Source organism: Tympanuchus pallidicinctus, unplaced genomic scaffold, assembly GCF_026119805.1.
Source record: "Tympanuchus pallidicinctus isolate F22 unplaced genomic scaffold, pur_lepc_1.0 scaffold3, whole genome shotgun sequence".
NCBI classification, from domain to species: Eukaryota; Metazoa; Chordata; class Aves; order Galliformes; family Phasianidae; genus Tympanuchus; species Tympanuchus pallidicinctus.
In genome coordinates this window covers 26,575,500-26,596,361 of record NW_026294747.1, presented here as the reverse complement: position 1 = coordinate 26,596,361, position 20,862 = coordinate 26,575,500, and the positions used below count along the sequence as shown (strand labels likewise).

General features: G+C 41.9%; 1 protein-coding gene across 3 annotated transcripts in view; it reads right to left on the bottom strand.

Annotated features, from left to right (window-relative positions):
- Positions 1-19,062, bottom strand: part of MAP3K9 (mitogen-activated protein kinase kinase kinase 9) — a 48,326-nt gene extending 29,264 nt beyond the window's left edge. For 2 of the 3 annotated variants that reach the window (XR_008209094.1, XM_052693652.1), the window contains exons 1-2: positions 18,726-19,062; positions 14,843-15,256 (exon numbers count right to left, since the gene is read on the bottom strand). Coding sequence is in view for 1 of the 3 variants with exons in the window: in XM_052693652.1 (XP_052549612.1) it covers positions 14,843-15,256; positions 18,726-19,026 (715 nt within the window). In the remaining 2 variants the exon portion in view is untranslated. Of the gene's footprint in view, positions 1-9,875; positions 9,999-14,842; positions 15,257-18,725 lie in introns of those variants that run through there. The other variant, XR_008209095.1, reaches the window with a different exon arrangement.
- Positions 19,063-20,862: the final 1,800 nt, after the last annotated feature.

Sequence of the window (20,862 nt, the reverse complement as noted above, 5' to 3'; positions counted from 1 at the left end):
CATGGAGGTTTAAAACAAGTTGTAGCAACTTTAAGTGAGGGATATCTCATGGAACGTGTACTGATAAGAATAATAACCCAGAAGCACTACATAAATTTGCATATATTCCTGAACTATTCCTTTGAACTTGTCCTTCGGAAAATAAGTGCTTGACAGGGAGGAATTCATTATAGCTCAGATGAATCCTGCCCAGCAAGCCAGCCCTTCTATATCGCAAGGTGCCCCAGTTGAGAGAACAAGAATGGATCCAAATAGACCCTATTAGCTCCTAGCAACATCTGCCCTTGATGAGGCAGTCATGAAGACAAATGCACATCACTTAGATATGTCATTTGCACTACCAGGATTTTAGTATTAACTTCATTACAAGGACTGAAGAATCATTACTGCTCATGATTCAGTCCCACTGTTCAACTTCTTAAGAGTCAGCAAAATGCCAGTCCTGAAAGACAACAGGCAACCACGACACTTTACAGCTGAGATAGACAGATGAGAAGGTACAAATTAAATGCTGGGCCTCCTCTTATGTAGGTAATGAAGACCAGACTTCTCTCTCAGAAATGAAAATTCCTGTTGAGATTCTCAGTTGCTCTTTAAGAATACCTTTTGTCCCTTACAAGAAGCACGGAGGATACCTCGACATCAGTATCTTGTGAGAAAGTTGCCTGGCATACAGGGAAAAGTTTGCATCACACAGAGGTGAGTTAGGTAATGAGTTAACATTTATTGGTTTGACAATAGACGGACCAACAGGAAGAAAACTGTAAAGTGGAATAAATACAAAGACCGTTTGACGGGACTCTGGTGCAGTGTCTAGTCATTCTGTCTGACATGACAGCAAGTCAATGAACTACGTATTGCTAGAGCTAAGAAAACCTGCCTTTTATTGTTTTCAGTACTTTTCAGCATGCTTGCTCCATGGTGCACTAGATAGTGCAAGATTAACAGCTGAAAGGACAGAATTAAGACTGCTTTGGTCTAATGAGACCTTTAAGGACAGTACTAAATGTGGAGTTTCATGTTAGAATATTAAAGTTTTACTGGCAACTCACGAATTTTCACTACCATGTTTAATGTGCAGATTATACATATCTAGGACTATTTTGTGTTCATTTTCACATTGAAAATATCAAAACTTAAAGCTGCTAGTTTTCTTACTGAACACTGCACTAGTTCAACATAACAGTGGTTGGTTCTGACCAGACACAACAGAAGTGTAAATGGATTCTGAAGATACACAAATTAAAAACATACCAATTAAACGCTAGTCAGGTTTCAACTCTGCCATGAACTATAAAACCAGAGAAAGGTGGAAGGCAGATGATGAACATTTTCATAGAGACTAAGTTCTGTCTTGCAAACATGAAAGAGATGCACACCTCCCATAGCTTCACACATTGAAAAGAGGGATTTTGCCACCTTCACACTCCATCCCTTCTCTATCCCCACAGATGATAACAGTAAAAGTTGGCTTGAATGAAACAAACTCACATCATCCCAGACAGCAGTCTTCCCAGGCTCCCACTGTTACCTAAAGTGACAGTCTCTCCAAAAAGAGATTTGAAGCCTAAACCTAATATACATACCCAAATTACTCTCTAAAGAGACCTCTTACGAGCAGAGGCACACCTGTGTCAAGTTTCACACTCAAACCATGTGAATCTCTCCTCAACAGCTGCTGGAACATCAGAGAGCCATCTGGTGAAAGTCAATATACTCATAGCTGCAAAATTTTGTCAGTGCTCTGAAATTCTTTTAATTAAAGTTTCCAGAAATATATTGTTCTATTAGGAGGACAGCAAATCTAGATCAGAATAGTACTGTTGTTACATTAGTCTTAAATAGAACTGTCCTTGGTACCACATAGGACAAAATAAGTATTTTAACCTGCACCCATAACACCAAAGAACTGGTAGGAAGTGGCTCTCCACTGTCACCTAGTTTCGACCGTAAGACGAAATATAGTAAAATATATATATAGTAAATATGGCTATGGCATCTCTTCTTCTGATTTCTGGAAGTGCTGAACAGAACTCATCTTCAATTAGGCTGAAGTTCATTATCACTTCAAAAGCAGTGTGCTCCAGGAGATCTATTATAGGATGATCATTCATTGTAAAAAATATCACATTTTTAGAAATGAAGATAGAAAAATAAGGGTCTCCTACACACTCAGAAAACAGAAAAATCCTGACTTGAAATAAAACTCATTAAGACTGAACAAGAAAAGTAACATTCCCCCATGTTGCCACAATAGCTAACCAAACTCGCCGCCACTCTCATTATTTCATGACACAGCTCTATCAACAACTTCCTGCTCCCCTCCCCGGTGCATATTATTAAGAAACAGGAGAGAAATCAACAAATAGTTTCTTTCATGGTCCAGCTTACAGTTAACTCCAAAGAATAAAAATTTACTAGCTAAATTTACAGCCTGAACCTCTGATTGACCACCTGAGGCAAGCAATGTGTCAGCCATGGGAGCAGAAGTGAAGGCAATTCATCCGTGCTGCCGGAAGGGGTGAAGCCTGGCTCCACCTCTCCAACACCAATTAAGAGCTGACTGCCAGTGGGGAAGGATCTCTTTTGGAGATGGCTCCCCTTGGATTCTTCTCAGCGAGCCCAGGATAAGGGTAAGCTTTCCTTCCATTCATCTTTAGTGTGATAACCTGTTTAGCCTAACTTTCTTGTACATTTCTTAGTTATAACATCCATATATTCATTGATTATACATTAATGAACATTAAGTCTGATGGGAATGGCTGACAATCATTAACTGAAGGGAGGTTAAAAAAAAAGAAATGAGGACTTGAGTATACAATGAGAATCAAAAACATACAGGAAGAAATAAGGAAGGAGGCTAGAAAACCAGGGTCTCTACTCTGAGGGTAGAGAAGAAAGCTGGGTTTGTTGTCTATGATACGCTGGGATTATCACTGATTAAAAGGCCTGACTGATGACCTCACATTTATACTTGCAAGTAGTTTTTGTGCAATAAAGACAACAGATCACAAAACAACAGAACTATTAACTAGTGATAAAACAACACTAAACTGTGTGAGCCACTGTTATATTTTGAAGTTATCTCTGTTAAGTCTTCATAGCTGTTGAAAAGATGCCTGCAATTAACAGTGCTGCTGACAGGTTTGAATTCTGTGCTGTACTGTCTTCTTTAGAGGCACAATCATCTGGTTACACAGTCTAAGATGGCAGCAGTAATGGTGGGTGGGTAACACTAGCAAGGAAAAGTTATAAATAAGATCAGGATGTAATCTGTTATTTTACTTGATGCTGAACTATTTAACTATTTAACTATGGTTAAATTGTTAAGCAGCCATCTAACTTCTTGCAAAGACTTAATGAAGTTTATTTCCTAGTTTCCCACATCCATCTGGGTTCATGCTAGATTTTTTCCTTTATTCTCATGGCTTCACTATATCTATTCCTATTTTGTTAGGTTGTAAATTGAGAAGATCACTGCTTAAGAACTCCAAGGTTGAAAGAAAAAAAAAAAAGCAGAGGAATTTAAACCTACATAGAAAAAATTAGAGCTATTTACTCAGAGTAGAGACATTCTCAAAATAGTACCATGAATTTTTTTCTGCAGTTAGATGTTCCCATCACTTCAGAGAAACTCAAACACCTATACAACTGCCTAGTAACTGAATTTTCCCCCTTCCCCCCACAAGCCTTCACTCATCTATGCATATCTGACTCATTGTTACTCTATGATCACTGTTTTTGACAGCAGTAAAGGTCAGCAAGCAGCTACAAATGGGAACCAATGCTTATCCTGTAATAGCTGGAATGTAAAAGACTTCTGCTGCAGCTGAGCACTCACTGTGAGTGGGGATAGTGGACACTTTATTTCTTGCTCTATCATGCAAACAGAATAGATCACTATGGCTTCCACTTTCCAAAATGCAAAAAAAAATAAAATAAAAAAAATTGTATCAGATAACAGATAAGCCTCAAACCATTCGCCTCCTCTATTAAGATAACTCACGAGCTACAAGAAATATCAGATATTGAGTCCATCAAACGCCAGATAAGAGTTTTTAAGAAAGAAATGAACAGAGTAAAACCTTTAAGGAAAACCATGCTGTTTCATTCTGAGATCTTCTAATGCACAAAATCTGACCAAAGTTTTAGTTTGAAAGCTGCAAGACTTTTCCACTGAATGATTTAAGGGCAATCCACATCCCCATAAGGAAGCACTGCCATAAAACTTCTCCCTGACAGAGAGAAGTGTCCTCAAGTGCAAGAATTGAAGGAAACAGGATATTCTGACCTCTTTTCCAATGGAAATTCCTGATTTACACCCCCCCCCCCCCTCCCCCCCCCCCAAAAAAAAGCCTTACTTAACTATTAGAAGTCAGTTAAAGGCTGCGTGAAGCTGAAAGTATACCAGAGGGGAAGACATCTGATCAGTGTTAAAGGATCCAATCCAGTCTCTCACTTAGCGCACAGCAGAAAATGACAATTCATTACACGAAACCTTGTTTTGAACAAAAGCTCTTCACTCGACCTTGTGTTTTCAAATGTGTGTATTCTTGTTTTCCAGAATACAATTATCCAAACCAGATCAGCTCAGAAGGCACTTTCTGAAGAACTCCCTTCTGAGCAGAGGGTCCATGAACACAGAAGTTAAATACTACTCTTGTATTTCATTTTCCTCCCTGGCACACACACATTGGAATTTCAGAGTTAGAGCAGCCAATTTCAGTTTAAAATGTTTTTGTAATCTTTTCCTTACAATTTAGGTAGAATCTTCACTTTATCCAAGTCCACTTAACTGTCTTACTGATCTATGTTCAGTCCGAACATTTTCAGCTACTGGAAGGCTTTAATGTACATTTCAATGTAGTTTTATTTTTATTCTGGAGACCAATTGAGGAAAAAATGACGAGTATTTTTCATGGCTTGCATGGTCCAAATACAACTTTTTATCTTTATTTTTATCTGAAAAAAAGTTAGAAAATTCCACTGTACTCTAAAGAAACACAAGTCATCTGTCAAATCTTCAAGTCTCTTATTTAGAAAGTACTACAGTAATAGCAAGCATTCAGTATAGCTCCACGGCTCTTGAACAATCCATATTTGAACAAGAAAAGTACATACAGATTGAAATTAAAATGCTTTTGCGTAGAAGAGGATGTCTTCAATGAACTTCCTATGATTGTTCCAGTCCCACTCTCCCCTCCTATGAATAAGCAAAACTTCCCAAGATAAATTTCAGCTTGGATGGCATGGGGGGAGGGAAGTGCGTATCACACAACTAGAGAAAAGGACAGCCTTAGTATACTTCTTCAGATTGTTGCATTCTCTGAGATGCATGGTCTCAAGAGTCATAAGATAGCTAATAAGTCTGTAGTTTGGCTGACAAAAAAGCAGTGTCATTGGAAGAGGGACAAGGAACTAAGATTGCTGGGTATTTATTTTGTTTAATTATTAAATCCTATTGGCAGTACAAAAGCATCCAGAGAACTGAGCTTTTGGGAAAGGATTTCAAACACTCACTCCAAAATCTTGTACTGCAGTGGCTTGCCAAAATTTAAATTGTAATTTTAGCTGTACCTTCCACAGTCAGCGTGCACAGCTTTGCTTCCTAAGTATCCAGATAATGAGCAATCTGCTCCTGATCCCACATTCAAAGTACTTTAAGTGATTAACAGAGCCGCACGTGGATCGAGTCCGAGCTTTCCACATGCAGCCCTCACCCAACCTGCTGCTGGGTACTCTGTCGTACATTTCAGAAGGACTGCATCTTTATTCTAACGACTGCTCACAGTGCAGAAGGTTACACAGTGCTGCTTAAGATCCTGTGCATCACAGAATTCAAGTCCTGCTCAAAATACTACATCTTAGAAGGAAAACCAAAAGAACATAAGTGCTGCCTTTAAGTAATCAGCAAATATTTTATATTATTAACCATTCTGTAGCATCACATTAAAATATATACCTACACACTTTGAAAGGAAAAAGCATTTTGATTATTGGCTACTTGAGGGTTCAGTAAAGCCATAAAGCTGGCCAACTGTCTTCTTCTATCAACCTAGAAGAGGCGATGGATGTGACAGCACAGCAGTTCTCTGATTTTAAGCTGTGCAGTACAGTAACTGTAAAAAGCTAATGCATAAGGGGGAGGGGGTAGGAAAGGCCTCCAGAGCCATAGTATATTTAGAATCCAGCCTTTCTCCTAGCCAAGCTGAAAGTCTTATCGCTTTAGTGATCTGGTACTAAACACTTAGAATGCTTCTGGAGAAGACTCAGGTGACTTTACTGGAAAACTGGTGCTGTTTGACTCTGGATTCAGATTAAATCCTACCATTTTCGGTTGATTTTTTTTTTTTTTTTAATAATTAGACTTTAGTGCAAGCATTAAGAAAACAGAAGTAATTTCCATTAATCCCAACAAATGTAAACGGGTTCAGAGATGTCCAATCAACACAAAACTAGAGCTGACTACAGCAAAATCCAGGCTTCCTTAAATACTGCAGCTTTACATTAAGCTGAGTAAAAGAAATTGCCAGCTGCTGAGAAAGAGGGCAGTCCTGCACCATTGCACAAGTCCACATAAGACAACAGCTCATACCATCAGAAATGATTATCAAAACCATCAGAAAGCTGTCCACTTTCTTGAAGTGTTACATTGTTTTTAGTTCTGACTAATGCTTCTTAATCACATTGAGCTACAAAGCAACATGATGAAACATTAGGCATGTCCTTCAGTTGCCAGAAGACCATAATCATAACAAAGTCACGCTATGTGAATGATTACAAACAAAAAAAAAAAAAATCAAATCAATCTATCCAAAGGCAAGATTGATAGCACTTCAGTAAGTAGAATTAGACAATTTTCTATTGATAACTAAAATTACAGGATTTTTCTTTCCAGGATCATTTCACAACCAAAAAAAAAAAAAAAAAAAAAACAAAAAAAACACACATCAAGAGCAATGGAAGGCTCTAATTTCTTTTCCTAGGTATATACCCAAATAGGAAAAACATCAGGAAAGCCTAACATCTCATCCCTGGAAATGTTCAAATCCAGTTGGATAGGGCTTTGGGTAGCGGGGCTTGGAACTGGATCAACTTTAAAGTCCCTTTCAACATTCTGTGATTCTAGAGCTGCTGAGGCCATGATTCACATGCATCCCACTGCCCCTCTGCACCCCATGTCATCTTTGCAGCAATTATTTAGAACAGTCCAGTTGGAAGGGACCTTCATTGACTCCAGCCACCTGAGTGCTAGCCAAAGGTTAAAGCCTGTTACCGAGGGCATTATCCAAATGCCTTTTGGACACCAACAGGTGTGGGACATCAACCACCTCTCTCAAAAGCCTGCTCCAGTACCTGACAGTCCACACTGCAAGTAAGTAGTTCCCACTGTCCAGTCTGAACCTCCCTTAGCACAGTTTTGTGCCATTCTTGCACATCCCATCAGTGGTGACCAGACAGAAAAAACTAGCACCTCTTTCTCCGCTCTCCCTCCTCAGGAAGTTTCAGAGCAATGAGTTCACCTCTCAGTCTCACCTTCCCCACACTGCACAACCCAAGTGACCTCAACCTTACCTTGTAGGACATGCCCTACCAGCCCTTTCACTGTTCTCCATATCAGCAATTCTTTACAGTGCCCCTGAAATGCTCCAGGAATCCCCAATTTAAGCACAGTAAGCGTTGCTATGAGCAAAACCTTAATGGTAGAAATATTTCCCTCAGTTACTAGTAAATAAAGCTACACTATCATTCGCCACACATAAGCAGCAAGTCCGTAAATCAATAAGGTTGAAGTCACACTCACGATTTAACTAAAGGCTTGCAGCCACAACACAAGCAGCTAATCCATTAACATTTTTAACAGTCAAAGCAGATTCCAAAAGTATTTTTGAGGAAGTAGAGGAATGCGTGGCACAACTGGGATCCTACCCTGTAGCTCAAAATCACCCAGAACTTTAGTACACTGTTCAAAGCAGATATGGGATTTCAGAAAAACGTTCAGATCTATATTCACAGAAGCTGCACCATGCTACCATCAACATCACAGTGACTTCCACAGGCTGGGACCCAAAGACGTAGTGTTATCCAAGTAAGCATTCTTCTCCCTTATATAACAAACACTAATGAACTCTAATGATGTAACTTTAAATCATCATGCATTGTGATAGTTTCTCTTCTTAGTGCATGTTTTTGTTACTACTTTCCCATATCTGGAAAACCTTCTGGTCTGACAGAGGCTACGTGTAGCTTGCCATCAGCAGTGTGACCATCAATAAGCAATCGTGAAATATCCAAGACGATTCTGGCAACCAATTGGAATACAAAGTCACCCCAATCTAACTGAAACTACCCTGGAATCACAAACACATACCAAGAAGCAGCCACCTAAATCAAATGCTACATCTTGTGATCTTCCCAATAACTTAAAGCTTTTATCATTATAAAGGAATGTGCACCAACTTCAAAATAGATTATTACCAAAATTAAGGAAATCATCCTCGGTGGCAATTCATCATTTCAAACAGCAAAAAAATCACACTTCTGATGCTTCAAGAGTAAGTTTGTCTACACTGGATATGTTGAAATTATTAAGAGAACTGTTTGATGAGAAAAGCAAAAATTAAGCTGCTGAGAGAAGTCTCTCAAAATCCAAGTCAAGTTGATTGATGTAGGAACAAAAAAAAAAAAAAATGCAGCTGAAAGTCATCCCAACTTCCCAGAAAGACCACAAAGCTGTTCTCATTCTCAACTTACTGCTTTAAAAGAAATTTCAGACAAGCAGATTTATCACAGCTCTGGCACAGATGGCAGCTACTGAAGCCATGGGATCAGCACACAGATGCTGAGATACATTTCCTGCATAATGGGGGCTGTGCCTGCTCCCATCTCTTCTATGGTTCCACACACACAATTGGGAGAAAGCGCTCAGTATCACAATGCTTGGTTAATTTTTTTCTTAGGACAAATAACCCTGTATAAAACTATACACAGCAGCAGAGAGAAATGGAAAGGATATTAGGTAGGTTTAAAAAAGTTTGAAACAGCTTCACTTCTAAAAATGAGATCAACTCTTTCCATTCTTCTTTACAAAAACATGGAATTCCATTTGTAAAATTGTATTTTTGCTGCTTAGTGGGGGCAGAAGTATCTCAAAGTATTCTTCTGCACATCAGAATCATTTCCCATTCTTTCCTTTTTTGACCCATAATTCACATTGAAGATAGCAATTAATATTCAACTAAAACAAAACATCTCCAAAAAGAAAACATCCTCTCAGAAACCTACTAATGCATACTGAATATAGCAAGACTGCAGCACGGAAGCACCTGTTACACCTCTCAAAAAAGTAGTTGCACTTATTCAGGCAGGCTAAAATAAATAAAATTTTTAAAAACATGAAGTAAACCGTCTCCCTTTTTCTTTGAATTTCCACTGTCTCAATTGCATCAATTAGAATTGCCTTCAGGTGTAAACTTATGTCTTCTGAAATGATAAAAAAAGAAATTAATGTACTGCATTGTATTCAACACAAGTTGTAAGAATGAAGACTTTCATCACCGTATTACTGCATTTAGAAAAGTATACAGTTCTCAGGAATTTGTTAACCACAGTAGAAGCAATGAGAACATCAGCACAAAGACTGATGCTCTGGGGAGATGCAAAAAAGAACAGAGAAGTCAGAACTGCGAGTTAAGCACCATTAGCAATACCATGCAGCACATCCACAAAATCTGGTAACTGTTGAAGTGTAGAACCTTGTAACACGAGGGAAAGTGCAGCAATGACAGCAGAGCAGCAAGGTGCTAGGCTGCAATTGAGAGTTTGCTCAAGTACAACAGCCATAGGCACAGAAATAAAGGAAAGAAGCCACTTACCTTCAGAAGGCCCCAGGTACACAGAGATCTGCAGCAAGATACCCTCACCTCCACTGCCAGCACTTATATGAGGAATGGGAAGGAGAGGATCCTGGCTCCACCCCTTCTGGTCATTTGGCTGCACTGCATGCACCTGAGCTCCCTAAGGTTGGCCCTGCCTTCCTACCAGGTGCTCAATCACTGATTCAAGCCATGACTTAGCATTTCCACTACAAACCTAAGAAGCCACCTTTAATCACCTCCAAGAGTGTACTCAGGCAGTATAAAACACTTGATTTTACTATATGGACTATTTTAATCCAAATTAATCACACAGCTTCTGTCAAAAAAAAAAAATTACTTTTATTTCACTTTCCTCTCACAGGAGAAAAGACCAACTAACTGAGGCTAAATCAATAATCCACCCAGCCTAAAATACTCAGATGTCCTTAAAATACTTTCACTATCCTTTATATGAAGCATTACTCACATTCATTTCATAGCACTGACAAAGGAAATCCATTTGGGTAGAAAGTACAACACTGGAGAATTACTCAGCAAATTACATTGAAGTGCAAGAAGCAGTAATAGCAGTGCAGACTTGCAAACTGCTCTGCCAACGTACATTAACCAGACCCTGAGAAAACTTTCCTCTGTGATGCCATCAGATAGAGCAAGAGGTTTACATTAAGCATTTTTCCTTCTCAGAATGGACCAACAGGAAGAATGTCATTTACAAATGGATTGGGATCCAGTACTGCAACAAGAAATGGAATAACTAACCATATGTTAGCAGCACTGCTATGTAATATTCAAGTCATGGCATCCTGAGATTGGACTCAAACTAGTTGCAAACCATCCTTGCTTCTGACCACAGTTTAAAAAAATAAAGAACAAAGAACATTTTAAATCCTAGGAACAACTGTTTATAGACCATCGTTCAGCTCTACCAGCGTTTTTACGAACTGAAAAAGGCTTAACAGCATAAAACTAATAATCAAAGCTATAGCAGACTCAGGAGATCTTCAGAAAGCTAGTTTTAATTCTCAGGATACCACAGACTTACCTTGGTCCTCTTAGTAGGTGGTGAGGTGAACACCTCCAAAGAACAAGAAGGAAAGAACTACCGACTTGAATGAATCAGAACTACTGGGCTTTATTTTGAGCTCTGTCCTTACCTCTTTCTTTGACCTTGGACATATCACTTCCCTGCTAATCCGTGCCACTCTGTGGAACGCAAATAGCAGCTTTTATAAAGCATTTTGCTAAGTAGCATGAATACCCTCAGCAAAATCTTAGTGCTGTGCAAAGAACAACCATGTTTTGCTGAGCCAGCTAAAAAAAAAAAGGAGCAAATATATACTTTTGCTAGTTCTCTTCAGCATTAGTTAATGGGCATTATTCCTCTAACAATGCTGGCATATCTAGTGCTGGCAGACAAATTGAAACAGCTTGATTATTTACAGTACTTCACTGAAACCAGCAGGACTGCCCTTTTTGATCTTCAGCATTACTGACCGAACGTCTTCCCACAGCCAAAAACAAGACTCCAATCAGATGATGTTTCCTTCAGTGGGCATTTCCTACTGCTTTTTTTTTTCTTTTCCTCCTGTAGCTCCATATTTCCATGATTTAGATGCCTCCACACTGGGAGAGGCCTACTAACAATTCTGTAGCAGATGCTCAGTGGAGCACTGACACGCAGGAGAAGAGACAAAGGTTAACAATACCACCAGATGAAAAGAGGAAAGAATCAGATGATTCTGTCAACAGATTAAAAAAAAAGATTAATTTCTTATATAAAAAGAACCGAGTCTCTTGAACCAAATGCAAGATTCATCCCCTCACAACAGAACTGAACAGCTTCCCTGGGTTATCCTCTTTCTATTCTGTAGTTAGACAGCTAACACGGGAGATGGTGATTCCAGCGGAACACTCACCTCCCAGACTCGCTGCAAACTGACATTCAGCAAAAGAATTTCAGATCTCTAAAAATAAGTCACAGGTGTGCAATCTGTTCTGTAAAGATTTTATCCGCCCATTTCCTGATAACATCCAGGCAGCTCAGACCCTCACCTCCAAAGATTAAAATTCTAACTGAAATGAACACTGCTTCTAAAGCTTACAGGATGCTTTCTACACTGTAACTGCATTAGAATAATTTAAACAAAAAAAAGTAAGATAACAAAAATGTCAAATAAATTAAGAAAAATGGTGGAACAAAAATAAGATGTTTAAGTTTTTGATTAAAAGGAAAACAGAAAATTGTGACAGAGTGTTTTTTGACTGAGAAAATCTCAAGGAACTACACCACCCAGAATTCCCAAATAATCTCACAAGGTTCAGTCTCCATACGAAATGGAGTTACCTCCTAGAGCAATGAAACCCTATTCTTTACTACACCATCCAAAATGTTGAAAACACTGTTGAGGTACCTACTAGTTGATTCCAGATAAAACTGCAATACCTCAGATTAAAAAGGATATTTTCAAATCCTGGTATGTAATTGGGTAATTTCTCAGACTTGCATTAAGGTGTTCATGTGACTAATTTCATAGTTTCAAATGTAATACGACTATTTTTAGAAGGTTCGGCATGAAGTATTGTCCTTATGCAGCCTGCATCTGCCTGAACACAGGCAGGCATCTGAGAGCAAAGCACTATCTGATCTTCTACTACTCCAGCAGGAAATCTGACTTTAAATAAGCCAACTGTTCCTTCTCACTCCCTCATCTAACTTCCTAACTCTCATACTGATGACTACTGCAGCTTCAGACAGTCAGCACAAGGCCAAGATAGCAGGTGGTTCTTGAAGACAAGATGTAGAAGAATTGTACAAGTAGTTATTACTAAAGCTAGGCAGTACAAATCAGTAGACCAATACAGATGCTCTCATGGCAGCTCTGGAGTACTGGTAGATGTTCAGTACATGGCAGAAGTTGCCTGCAAGAATCCTTTCCAAGATCTGGCGAGCAGAAGCTGTTCCTTCTGCAGAGATGCATTACTTTCTATCCAGTTGGTGGGTGAAAACTTGTACAAAAAAAAAAAAAAAAAAAAAAAAGCAACAAGCTTGTAATTCCTCAGCCATAAAGCTGATAACTTAATTCATTCTCAACTACCCACAGCAATAGGAAAGTTAGATACATCAGAAAACCACACAAAACACAAACAGTATATACATGGTGATCCAATAATAATTAGAAATTCTCCCCCGCTCTGCTCCAAACACAGAACATCCTGGAATTATTCAACAGGCATTCTCATTGATTATTCCCTTCCAATTGTTTCTTCCCAAATGAGGAAAATTCTAGCAATTTATTTAGCAGAACCTTTCACTTCTCACTGAAGATTTACAGCACAGCACAAATTATGTACTGCTGAATCATTCTGACAAGAGACTTTTTTTTTTTTTTTTTTTTTTTTTTGCTGCCAGAACAGATGCTTTCTAACACCCATATCTGAGTTTCATTGGCAATCCTGTGTGCCCGAGCACCTCTCATTGCACTGGTACATTTTCCTTTCACAACTAGCAGTCTCTAGTCTGAACGAAACAGTGAAAAGCCAGGACGTAACAGCCGTTTATTTTAGAATTAGCTTTCCTTCTAAGCCTCAAAATGTTCAGACACTAAGCAATCAAGTCTCAACAGCCTGCTAGTGAAATAAGACAGTATTTGCTTAGGTAAGCAACTCTTCATTATTTCTTTTTCACAGATGAAGCCAGCCTTTCCTTAATTAACACAACCACTCAATCTTTCTTCTCACTTTATTAATATGCCAATACGTATTGCCACTTGAAAGGGAAGAAGTTTAGATGTTGATTGCTTTGATTTTTCAAGAAAAAAGGGAAACTTTAGTAGCATAATACAGAAATAAATTTGAAAATTCCTAGTTTCTATTTTCAAACTCAGCAATAAAAGTTAATACTTGTGGCAGTAAACATACATAGTTAGTTCTAAAGGAAAAAAAAAGATTAAAAGACAAAAAACCTAGGGAGATACTGCAGACTTGAAATTTATAGCATCGTAATGGTTAATACCAGCTCTAGCAAATCTATTTAAGATATAAAAATTCCCATCTGTCAGGCCTCTCTGCTAAATGTTACTCTCCTCAAAGCAAAGGAGGGCATGTGCCTGCATCTCAGCCACCCATTTCATAGTGCTTCTTATTAATTCAAGTCATAAATACAAATGGATTCCTACTAACACATCTAACTAAATCACTGCAGTTAACATGCAGATTGTTGATTTCTTTTATCATCTAGAAAAGAAATAAGCACAGAGAAAGGCCAAAGCCAAACAGTTGCAAACTGACATCAGGATGGAGATGATCATTAAGCCACCACAGCAGTTTGCTCTAACATTCATAAATAATGGTTCTGTATGTGCATTTGACTTCAAATAAAGTTTGGAGAAAAAAAATAGGAGAAAATTGGAGAAAAAAAAAATTTCTACCAAAAAAAAAAAATGCTTCTGTCAACAATAGCTCTGTGAGGGACTGGGAGAAGTTCCCACTTAGTAGAGATTATCTCCTGTAAGGAAATTAAGCTTATATCTCATACATACAGCAAAATACAGCAAAGAAAATAAAAGCTTTAGGGTGTTAATCTTTCCAAAAGACATTTTTATCCTTCAAAAAAGTAGACAGAAGGTGCACAGTTTAAGCTCAAAAGCTCTTTCGAACACACCAGAATCCACTGAAATGCCAGAAGAACTAAGACATCATATGTATGAGAACTACTACAGAAGAATACTCCAATTACAGTTTTTCAGTCACTTAAGTCACTTCTACAAAGTAACAGCATTCACATGTTTTTCTGTGGTCTGTAGCACCATACTGTAGACAACTAAACCCCTCTCGGATTAAATTAGAGGATACAGTGGTTCACAAGAAAGGATTCCTAAATTAAGAGTTATTCCCCTCTCTTCTATATACTATTTCTTTCTGAAAATTGATCCCAGTTCCCTTACTGTTAATTGTATAGCACTTACTGTTGCTGGACTTCAGGTCACGGTGAATTATAGGAACAATTGCTTCCTCGTGCAAGTAGTTCATTCCCTTTGCAATCTGTACTGCCCAGTTCACTAAGATGTCAGGAGGTATCCTTTTACCAGACAACACTCTATTTAATGATCCTCCACGGGCAAACTCCATGATCAAGCAAAGATTAGGCTCCTTCAAACACACGCCCCTGAGGGCAATGATGTTGGGATGCTTTAACATTGCAAAGAGCTTGGCTTCTTGGCGGACATTCTCAATGGTCTGGCTGATGTCCTCATCAGGGTCATAACGAGCTGCCTTGACAGCAACCTCATCTCCTATCCACACAGCTCGATATACTTTTCCGAAGCCTCCTATGCCAATGATTTCCTCCAGAACAAGTTCTGAGAAGTCGATCTCCAAGACTAGGAAAAGAGGGGGGGGGGGGGGGGAAAAAAAAAAAAAAAATAAAGATGTAAATGTTTAGCTAGCAACTATGCAGCCCATATATTTACTCAAGGTCCATATTGCCCAACCTCACCCTTACCCTTATAAGATGGGCCAATTTTCTACCCAAAATTACACAAATGGAAGCAGTAGTCCCTTCTAATAATATTTGTTAAATAACTAGTACAATAAAAAAGAACTTGTAGTATTGTAAAAACTTCCATAAAGTAGTCACTCAATGGTGATGATTTCAACATCACAGCTGTGTATGATACACTTAAAAATATCATCGTCTTAACATGCTGAAACAAAGTTAAGGATAAATCCTAATTTCTTGCCATCACTGATAGCGCAAAATTTTGAAAACTAAAACAAGAGACAGCCACATGCTAATCTCCACTGATGTGACTACAGTGCTTGCTGTTATAGAATTAAATGTAAATATCAAACATCTTCTCTTGAATTCAGCCGTATTTGAAAGTTTTTATTCAAATGCCACTAACAATATTTTAATCTTTCCAAAATCAAGCTTATTCCTCCACACTTTAAAAGCTTTGCAGGCTTGTTTCCCAAGAGATCTGTTTGCCAATTCTGACAGTACTGACAATTGTGTGACAAACAGATGGATCAGACTGCATACTGAGCATGCAGGGCCAGCAATAAGGAAAACAATTTTTTACTACTGCATATAGCGCATAATAAGAATGCCTGTTTTCTTTTCTCTATTGTTCCACGAACAATGGAGTCAATGACAAGTCCGAGAAGAACCAAACACGTAAGCCCGCAGCAGTACTCGCGGGCAGCGAGCGCAGCGCGGCCAGCCCGCGGCCGGACAGCGGCGGTGCTGAAGGGACAGCTCCCCCCGGGGCCGCGCCGGGAGGAAAAGGCCACGCACGGAAACCGAACGGCGCGGGCGCCGTCAGCTGCACCCCTACACAAACAGTAACGCCCTGCTGGGCGCACAGCTGAAGCAGCCTGGGGCACACCAGCGAGATCTACGCTTCCAGGTGAAATTTAAGACACGACACTGCACGGAATTTTGAAATGAGTTCTTTTATTTGCAGGAGCCATCTTTGCCGTGAATGAGTGCACGTTTCTTTAATGCAGACTGGCCTTCTCATCCTCAAAAGTAGTTTAATCAGGAAAAAAGCTCACTTTTAGACAAGCTTTTTAATTACAGAAGTATTTTGTGTTGATTTAGTTTAACTTCACAGAGTCGGTTGCACTGCTACAGTAGCACATAAAAGACTCATTTCCCCTTATCTTTCTGAACACGCTAACCCTTCTCTAAGCTCAAGTTAATTTAAGACACACTATAATAAACTGTAGAGACAATGGGAACATACAGGGTGCAGATTGTATTGCCAGAGAACTTAAGAAGCGCTATCATTGGTCTTGGACTGAAAAGGAATTAGAGCCTGTATGCCATTAACCGGTGGGGAAGTTGACAATTGCAAAGTAATCGTTGTTTAATCGGTATTCATTACACCATATGATTAAGCCACTTAGCTGAGTCTGTCATGCATAAGAGCCCATAGTGTAAATGAGGGTCCTTCAAATAGATCCATCGCTGACAGCCTGCATTGGGATGCAGGGAGAGCATGCTTGGTAGTTCTCCTTAGGGTATCGAGGTAAGGCTGAGAGCTGTCAGGATGGCTGGAAGTGTGCAGCCACTCGATACCACAACTCTCAGTGGAAGCAATGTCTCAAGACCTTGCACTCCAACACCTTCATGATACATGAAGACAAACTTCAGGAAGCAACTAAAAATAGCTTCTGCACTGAGGTGCACATCTCTAGAATGACCTGCATGACTGCTACAAATTACTACTCTGAATTACTCCATTAAGCAAGTTAACAGTGGATCAGTACTCCAAATAGCCCTCAAGTTAGCAGTGCCAACACTAAAAGGGAGCATCACTCCTTGTGAAGGGCAGATCTGTGAAGTCAAGCTTCAAAATCCAGTTCAAAAGCAACCAACCTTTCCACTTGTCCAAATCTCACTGTTTCTTAAAAAACAAACAAAAACAAACACCACACCACCACCAGAATGCACGTTAAAAACTTACTGCAGGGGAATAAATTCTATTGCATCATGAACTTATGGTTGCTTACTTGAGAAAAGAGGCAGTGCTGCCCTGTTAGGGCAACAGAAGGGTAAGATAACAAGGATAAAGGGAGATGGTGCAACTCCACAACTGTTCTTGAACTACCTTGCCTCGGAAAGTGTAATAGGACAGGAGAAAACATAGTTATAAAGACTGTGCTAAAACAGCCCAAAGGATGAGAGAAGCTGAGGTTTCAAGAATCTCTGTAGAAGTGGTTCTTCCCAGCTATCACGAGGCAAAACCTACTGAGCATTTGCAGCATTTTCTCCATGAGGGAAAAAATACGCTATGCTCTTCCAGCATGAAAGCAAGCCCCACTGCTGCCCAGCAGTCTGTTCATATTTCCAAGAGTAATTCTACAAATTACTGAGCTCTCTACCTAAATGCTTTCAAGCAGATGTGGAATAAGGAAAAAAAAAAAAAAAAAAAAAGCAGTTATTAGTTGTATTCCTTGGAGATATGTCCCAGATAGGACAAAGCATCTTCACCCCTTTTACTTTCTAGAAAAGATGAAGATTCATCTCTGCCTCCCCCCCAAAAAACAAACAAACAAACAAAAAAAAACACCAACCCACAACTTTATTCTTGCCTGAATTGCCAATACTGACAGAAACAAGATTTAATAACATCCATTCCATCTTGTTTCACTTTCCGCAATTATACGTGGCAGCAAGAATAAGCAAAAATGAAATCGCTCAAAGGCTTCAAAACTGCTCTGAAATTAGGTACAAACCAACCCCTCCATACTTTCAGCATCACACCTTAATCACACAACTCTCAGGTAGGCCCAAATATCCAAACTCTGATAAAACTCATTCAGAGTTGTTATTGAGCAGCGTTTGTAACTAGGGAAATGGCAAACGGGAACCTGCTAACACAAATTAACGTAGGAGTAAAAGATAATAGACTTCTGGTTAGGAGCAAGGAAAATAATGAACGAGTAACGAAGGATCGTTGCAGAAAGCCACCGCTTCCCACACAGCAACGTCTCTCTCCTTAAGGACATTCTTAAAGGGGAGCCACCGGAGGCCACACGAAGCTTCAGCCGTGTGAAGGTTTATAGCCCACAGAAGCACGGTATTTCACAAAGGGAAACGGCAATAACCGCGAACGCGGCGCCCGCGCTGCCGAACCTGGGAGACAGAAGACCGCCGGGCTGCCGACAGGAAAGGCCCCCAGGCAGCCCCGCGCGGCGCAGCGCCGAACCGCCTCGCGCTCCGCTCCCGGGGCCGCCCTCGCGGGGCCGTCCGTGCCGAGGGCCGGGCCTCGCCTCGCCGCGCCGCTCCCCACAGCCGCGGCCCCCGGTACCCGCGGCGCCCCCCCCTGCCGCGCTCCTTACGCTGTATGGTGGGGGGCGGCGGGTAGCGGGCGCGCAGCTCCGGGCCGCCCCCTTGCACGCCGCTGCTCACGTAGTTGCTGGGGAAGATGCCGACGCGCTGGTCGATCTGCCCCGTCCACCAGCCCTCGTCGCCGGACACCTGCGAGTCCCGGGACAGCACCTGCACCACGTCTCCCGGCCGCAGGCTCAGCTCGTCCTCGCCGCACGCCTCGTACTCGAAGACGGCCGTCCAGAGCGGTCCGCCGCCCGGCGGTTCCCCGCCGCCCGCGCCCTCCTGGCTGAGCGCTGTGAGGGGCTCCATGGCGAGGCTGCTCCATAGGGGGAGGCGCCCGCGGCAGCAGAGCGCTGCGGGGGGCGGCGGGGCCGGTACCGCCGCCTATTGTTCATGCGGCCCGGCAGCGGGTGCCGCCGCCGCGGCCCGGCCCGGATCCGCCTCAGCCCAGCGCGGGAAGGGGTGAGGGCGGGCGGCGCGTGCCGCCGAGCCGCCGCCGCATCCCTCTCCTCCCCGCCCGCCTCCTCCTGCCGCCGCGGCCGCGCATCCCGGAGCCACCTGACTCTCTGGCAGCTTCGGCGGCGGGAGGGGAGGGGCGGCCCGGCTCCTCGCCGCGATTGGCCGCCGCTCACGCCCGTCAACGCCTCCCTCTCACCTGATTGAGGGCTCTATCCCTCTCGGCCACGCCCACACCCCCTCGCGCCGGAGCCTCGCGCTCACCGGCGTCCCCCCCCCATCGGCCCCCGCCCCGTCAACCGCCGCTTCCCATTGGCCTCGCCGCAATTGTCAGTTAAGGGCACCGAGCCCCGCCCGCCCCGCCGCATCTCGTTGGCTGGGGAAAGCGGCGCGACGCGGGGAGGGCCGAAAGAGGGCGGACGTGAGTGAGCGGGGCCACGCTCGCCCGCCGCCAGCTGGAGGGCGGGGCCGGCCGCGGCGTCACTGGCCAATGGCAGCGCGGGCCCTCCATGCGACGCTGAGGCCGCGGTTTTGGGCGGGATTGCGCCTGCGCTCGGTACGAGGCCACGAGCGCGCTGCGGGCGGCCGCCGCCATGTTGTGCTGTGGGGAGCGGCGAGGGCGGCGGTGCGGTCGGCTGTAGCAGGCGCAGCGTGGAAGCGCAGACGCGGGCCAAGAGGGGCTGCGGTTTCGTTTATCCCCACGTGATCAGGCTGTGTGCCAGTGCAGGCGTTACCCGGGCTTCACGCAAGATTAATGCGGGTGGCTCACCAAGTGAAAAATGAGTAAAAGTGTAATAGTGACAAAAAAAGGGCGGCTTTTCTTCATTTGTCATTGCAGGTGTCACTGATAAACCTGCTGGTGAAAAGTCTTATCATGCAATACCTCCTGACTGGAAGTGCTTGCTTTCCCAACTGCATGTAATGTGTTCCCACATGAGATCTTGGGCTTAGTGTCTGTTCAGAGTTTTGCAAAGAGGATTACACAATTCTCATCTGCTAAATGATTTTTTTTTATTATTATTCTGCACTTAAAATGAAGCACTTGGTGGTGTTTTGGAGCTTTTGTTGTTTTGTAATGTACAAGGTGACAGCCAGTACTTCCTCAGTGTTCTGCATGGGACTTTTGTATTTCCCTCTTGCCAGTGGGGCTGGATCTCAGGGTGCACCCTTTCCACCGTTTGTTTGTTACTAAACAGTGTTTTCACCATTAATCTGAGTTTATCCAACGTTATTGCTGCTGAAAGGGACTTCCCTGCGCTGTGTCACATGCCTGACCTGCTTTCCTGATTCCAGCAGCAGTGACTGCGTGGCTCTAGAGTCATTTCAGCTCATTCAGCCATCTGAAAGCTAAGCCACCCTGTAAAGGCAGGGAGATTTCAGTCAGCTTTTCATGTTGGTCTGACTCGTGTTAGGGCTGTGTGCAAGCATGATCATTAAAGCCAGCACAATATAAGGGCACAGGATGGGATGGGGAATGGCAGACCTCTCCTGTTCAACCCACAGTCAGGTTAGCTTGCCTTCCTCATGATGCTGAGGGGTTAACATATAGCTGTATCTGTAATTTTTAAAGTTCAAATAATAAATAATTGAGGAGAAATCTGAAGGAGTGGTGTTAACATCCTTCTTTAAAACACCCTCAGCTGCATCCAGTATCTTTCTGTCCAGTTATATTAACTGAAAATAACGGCT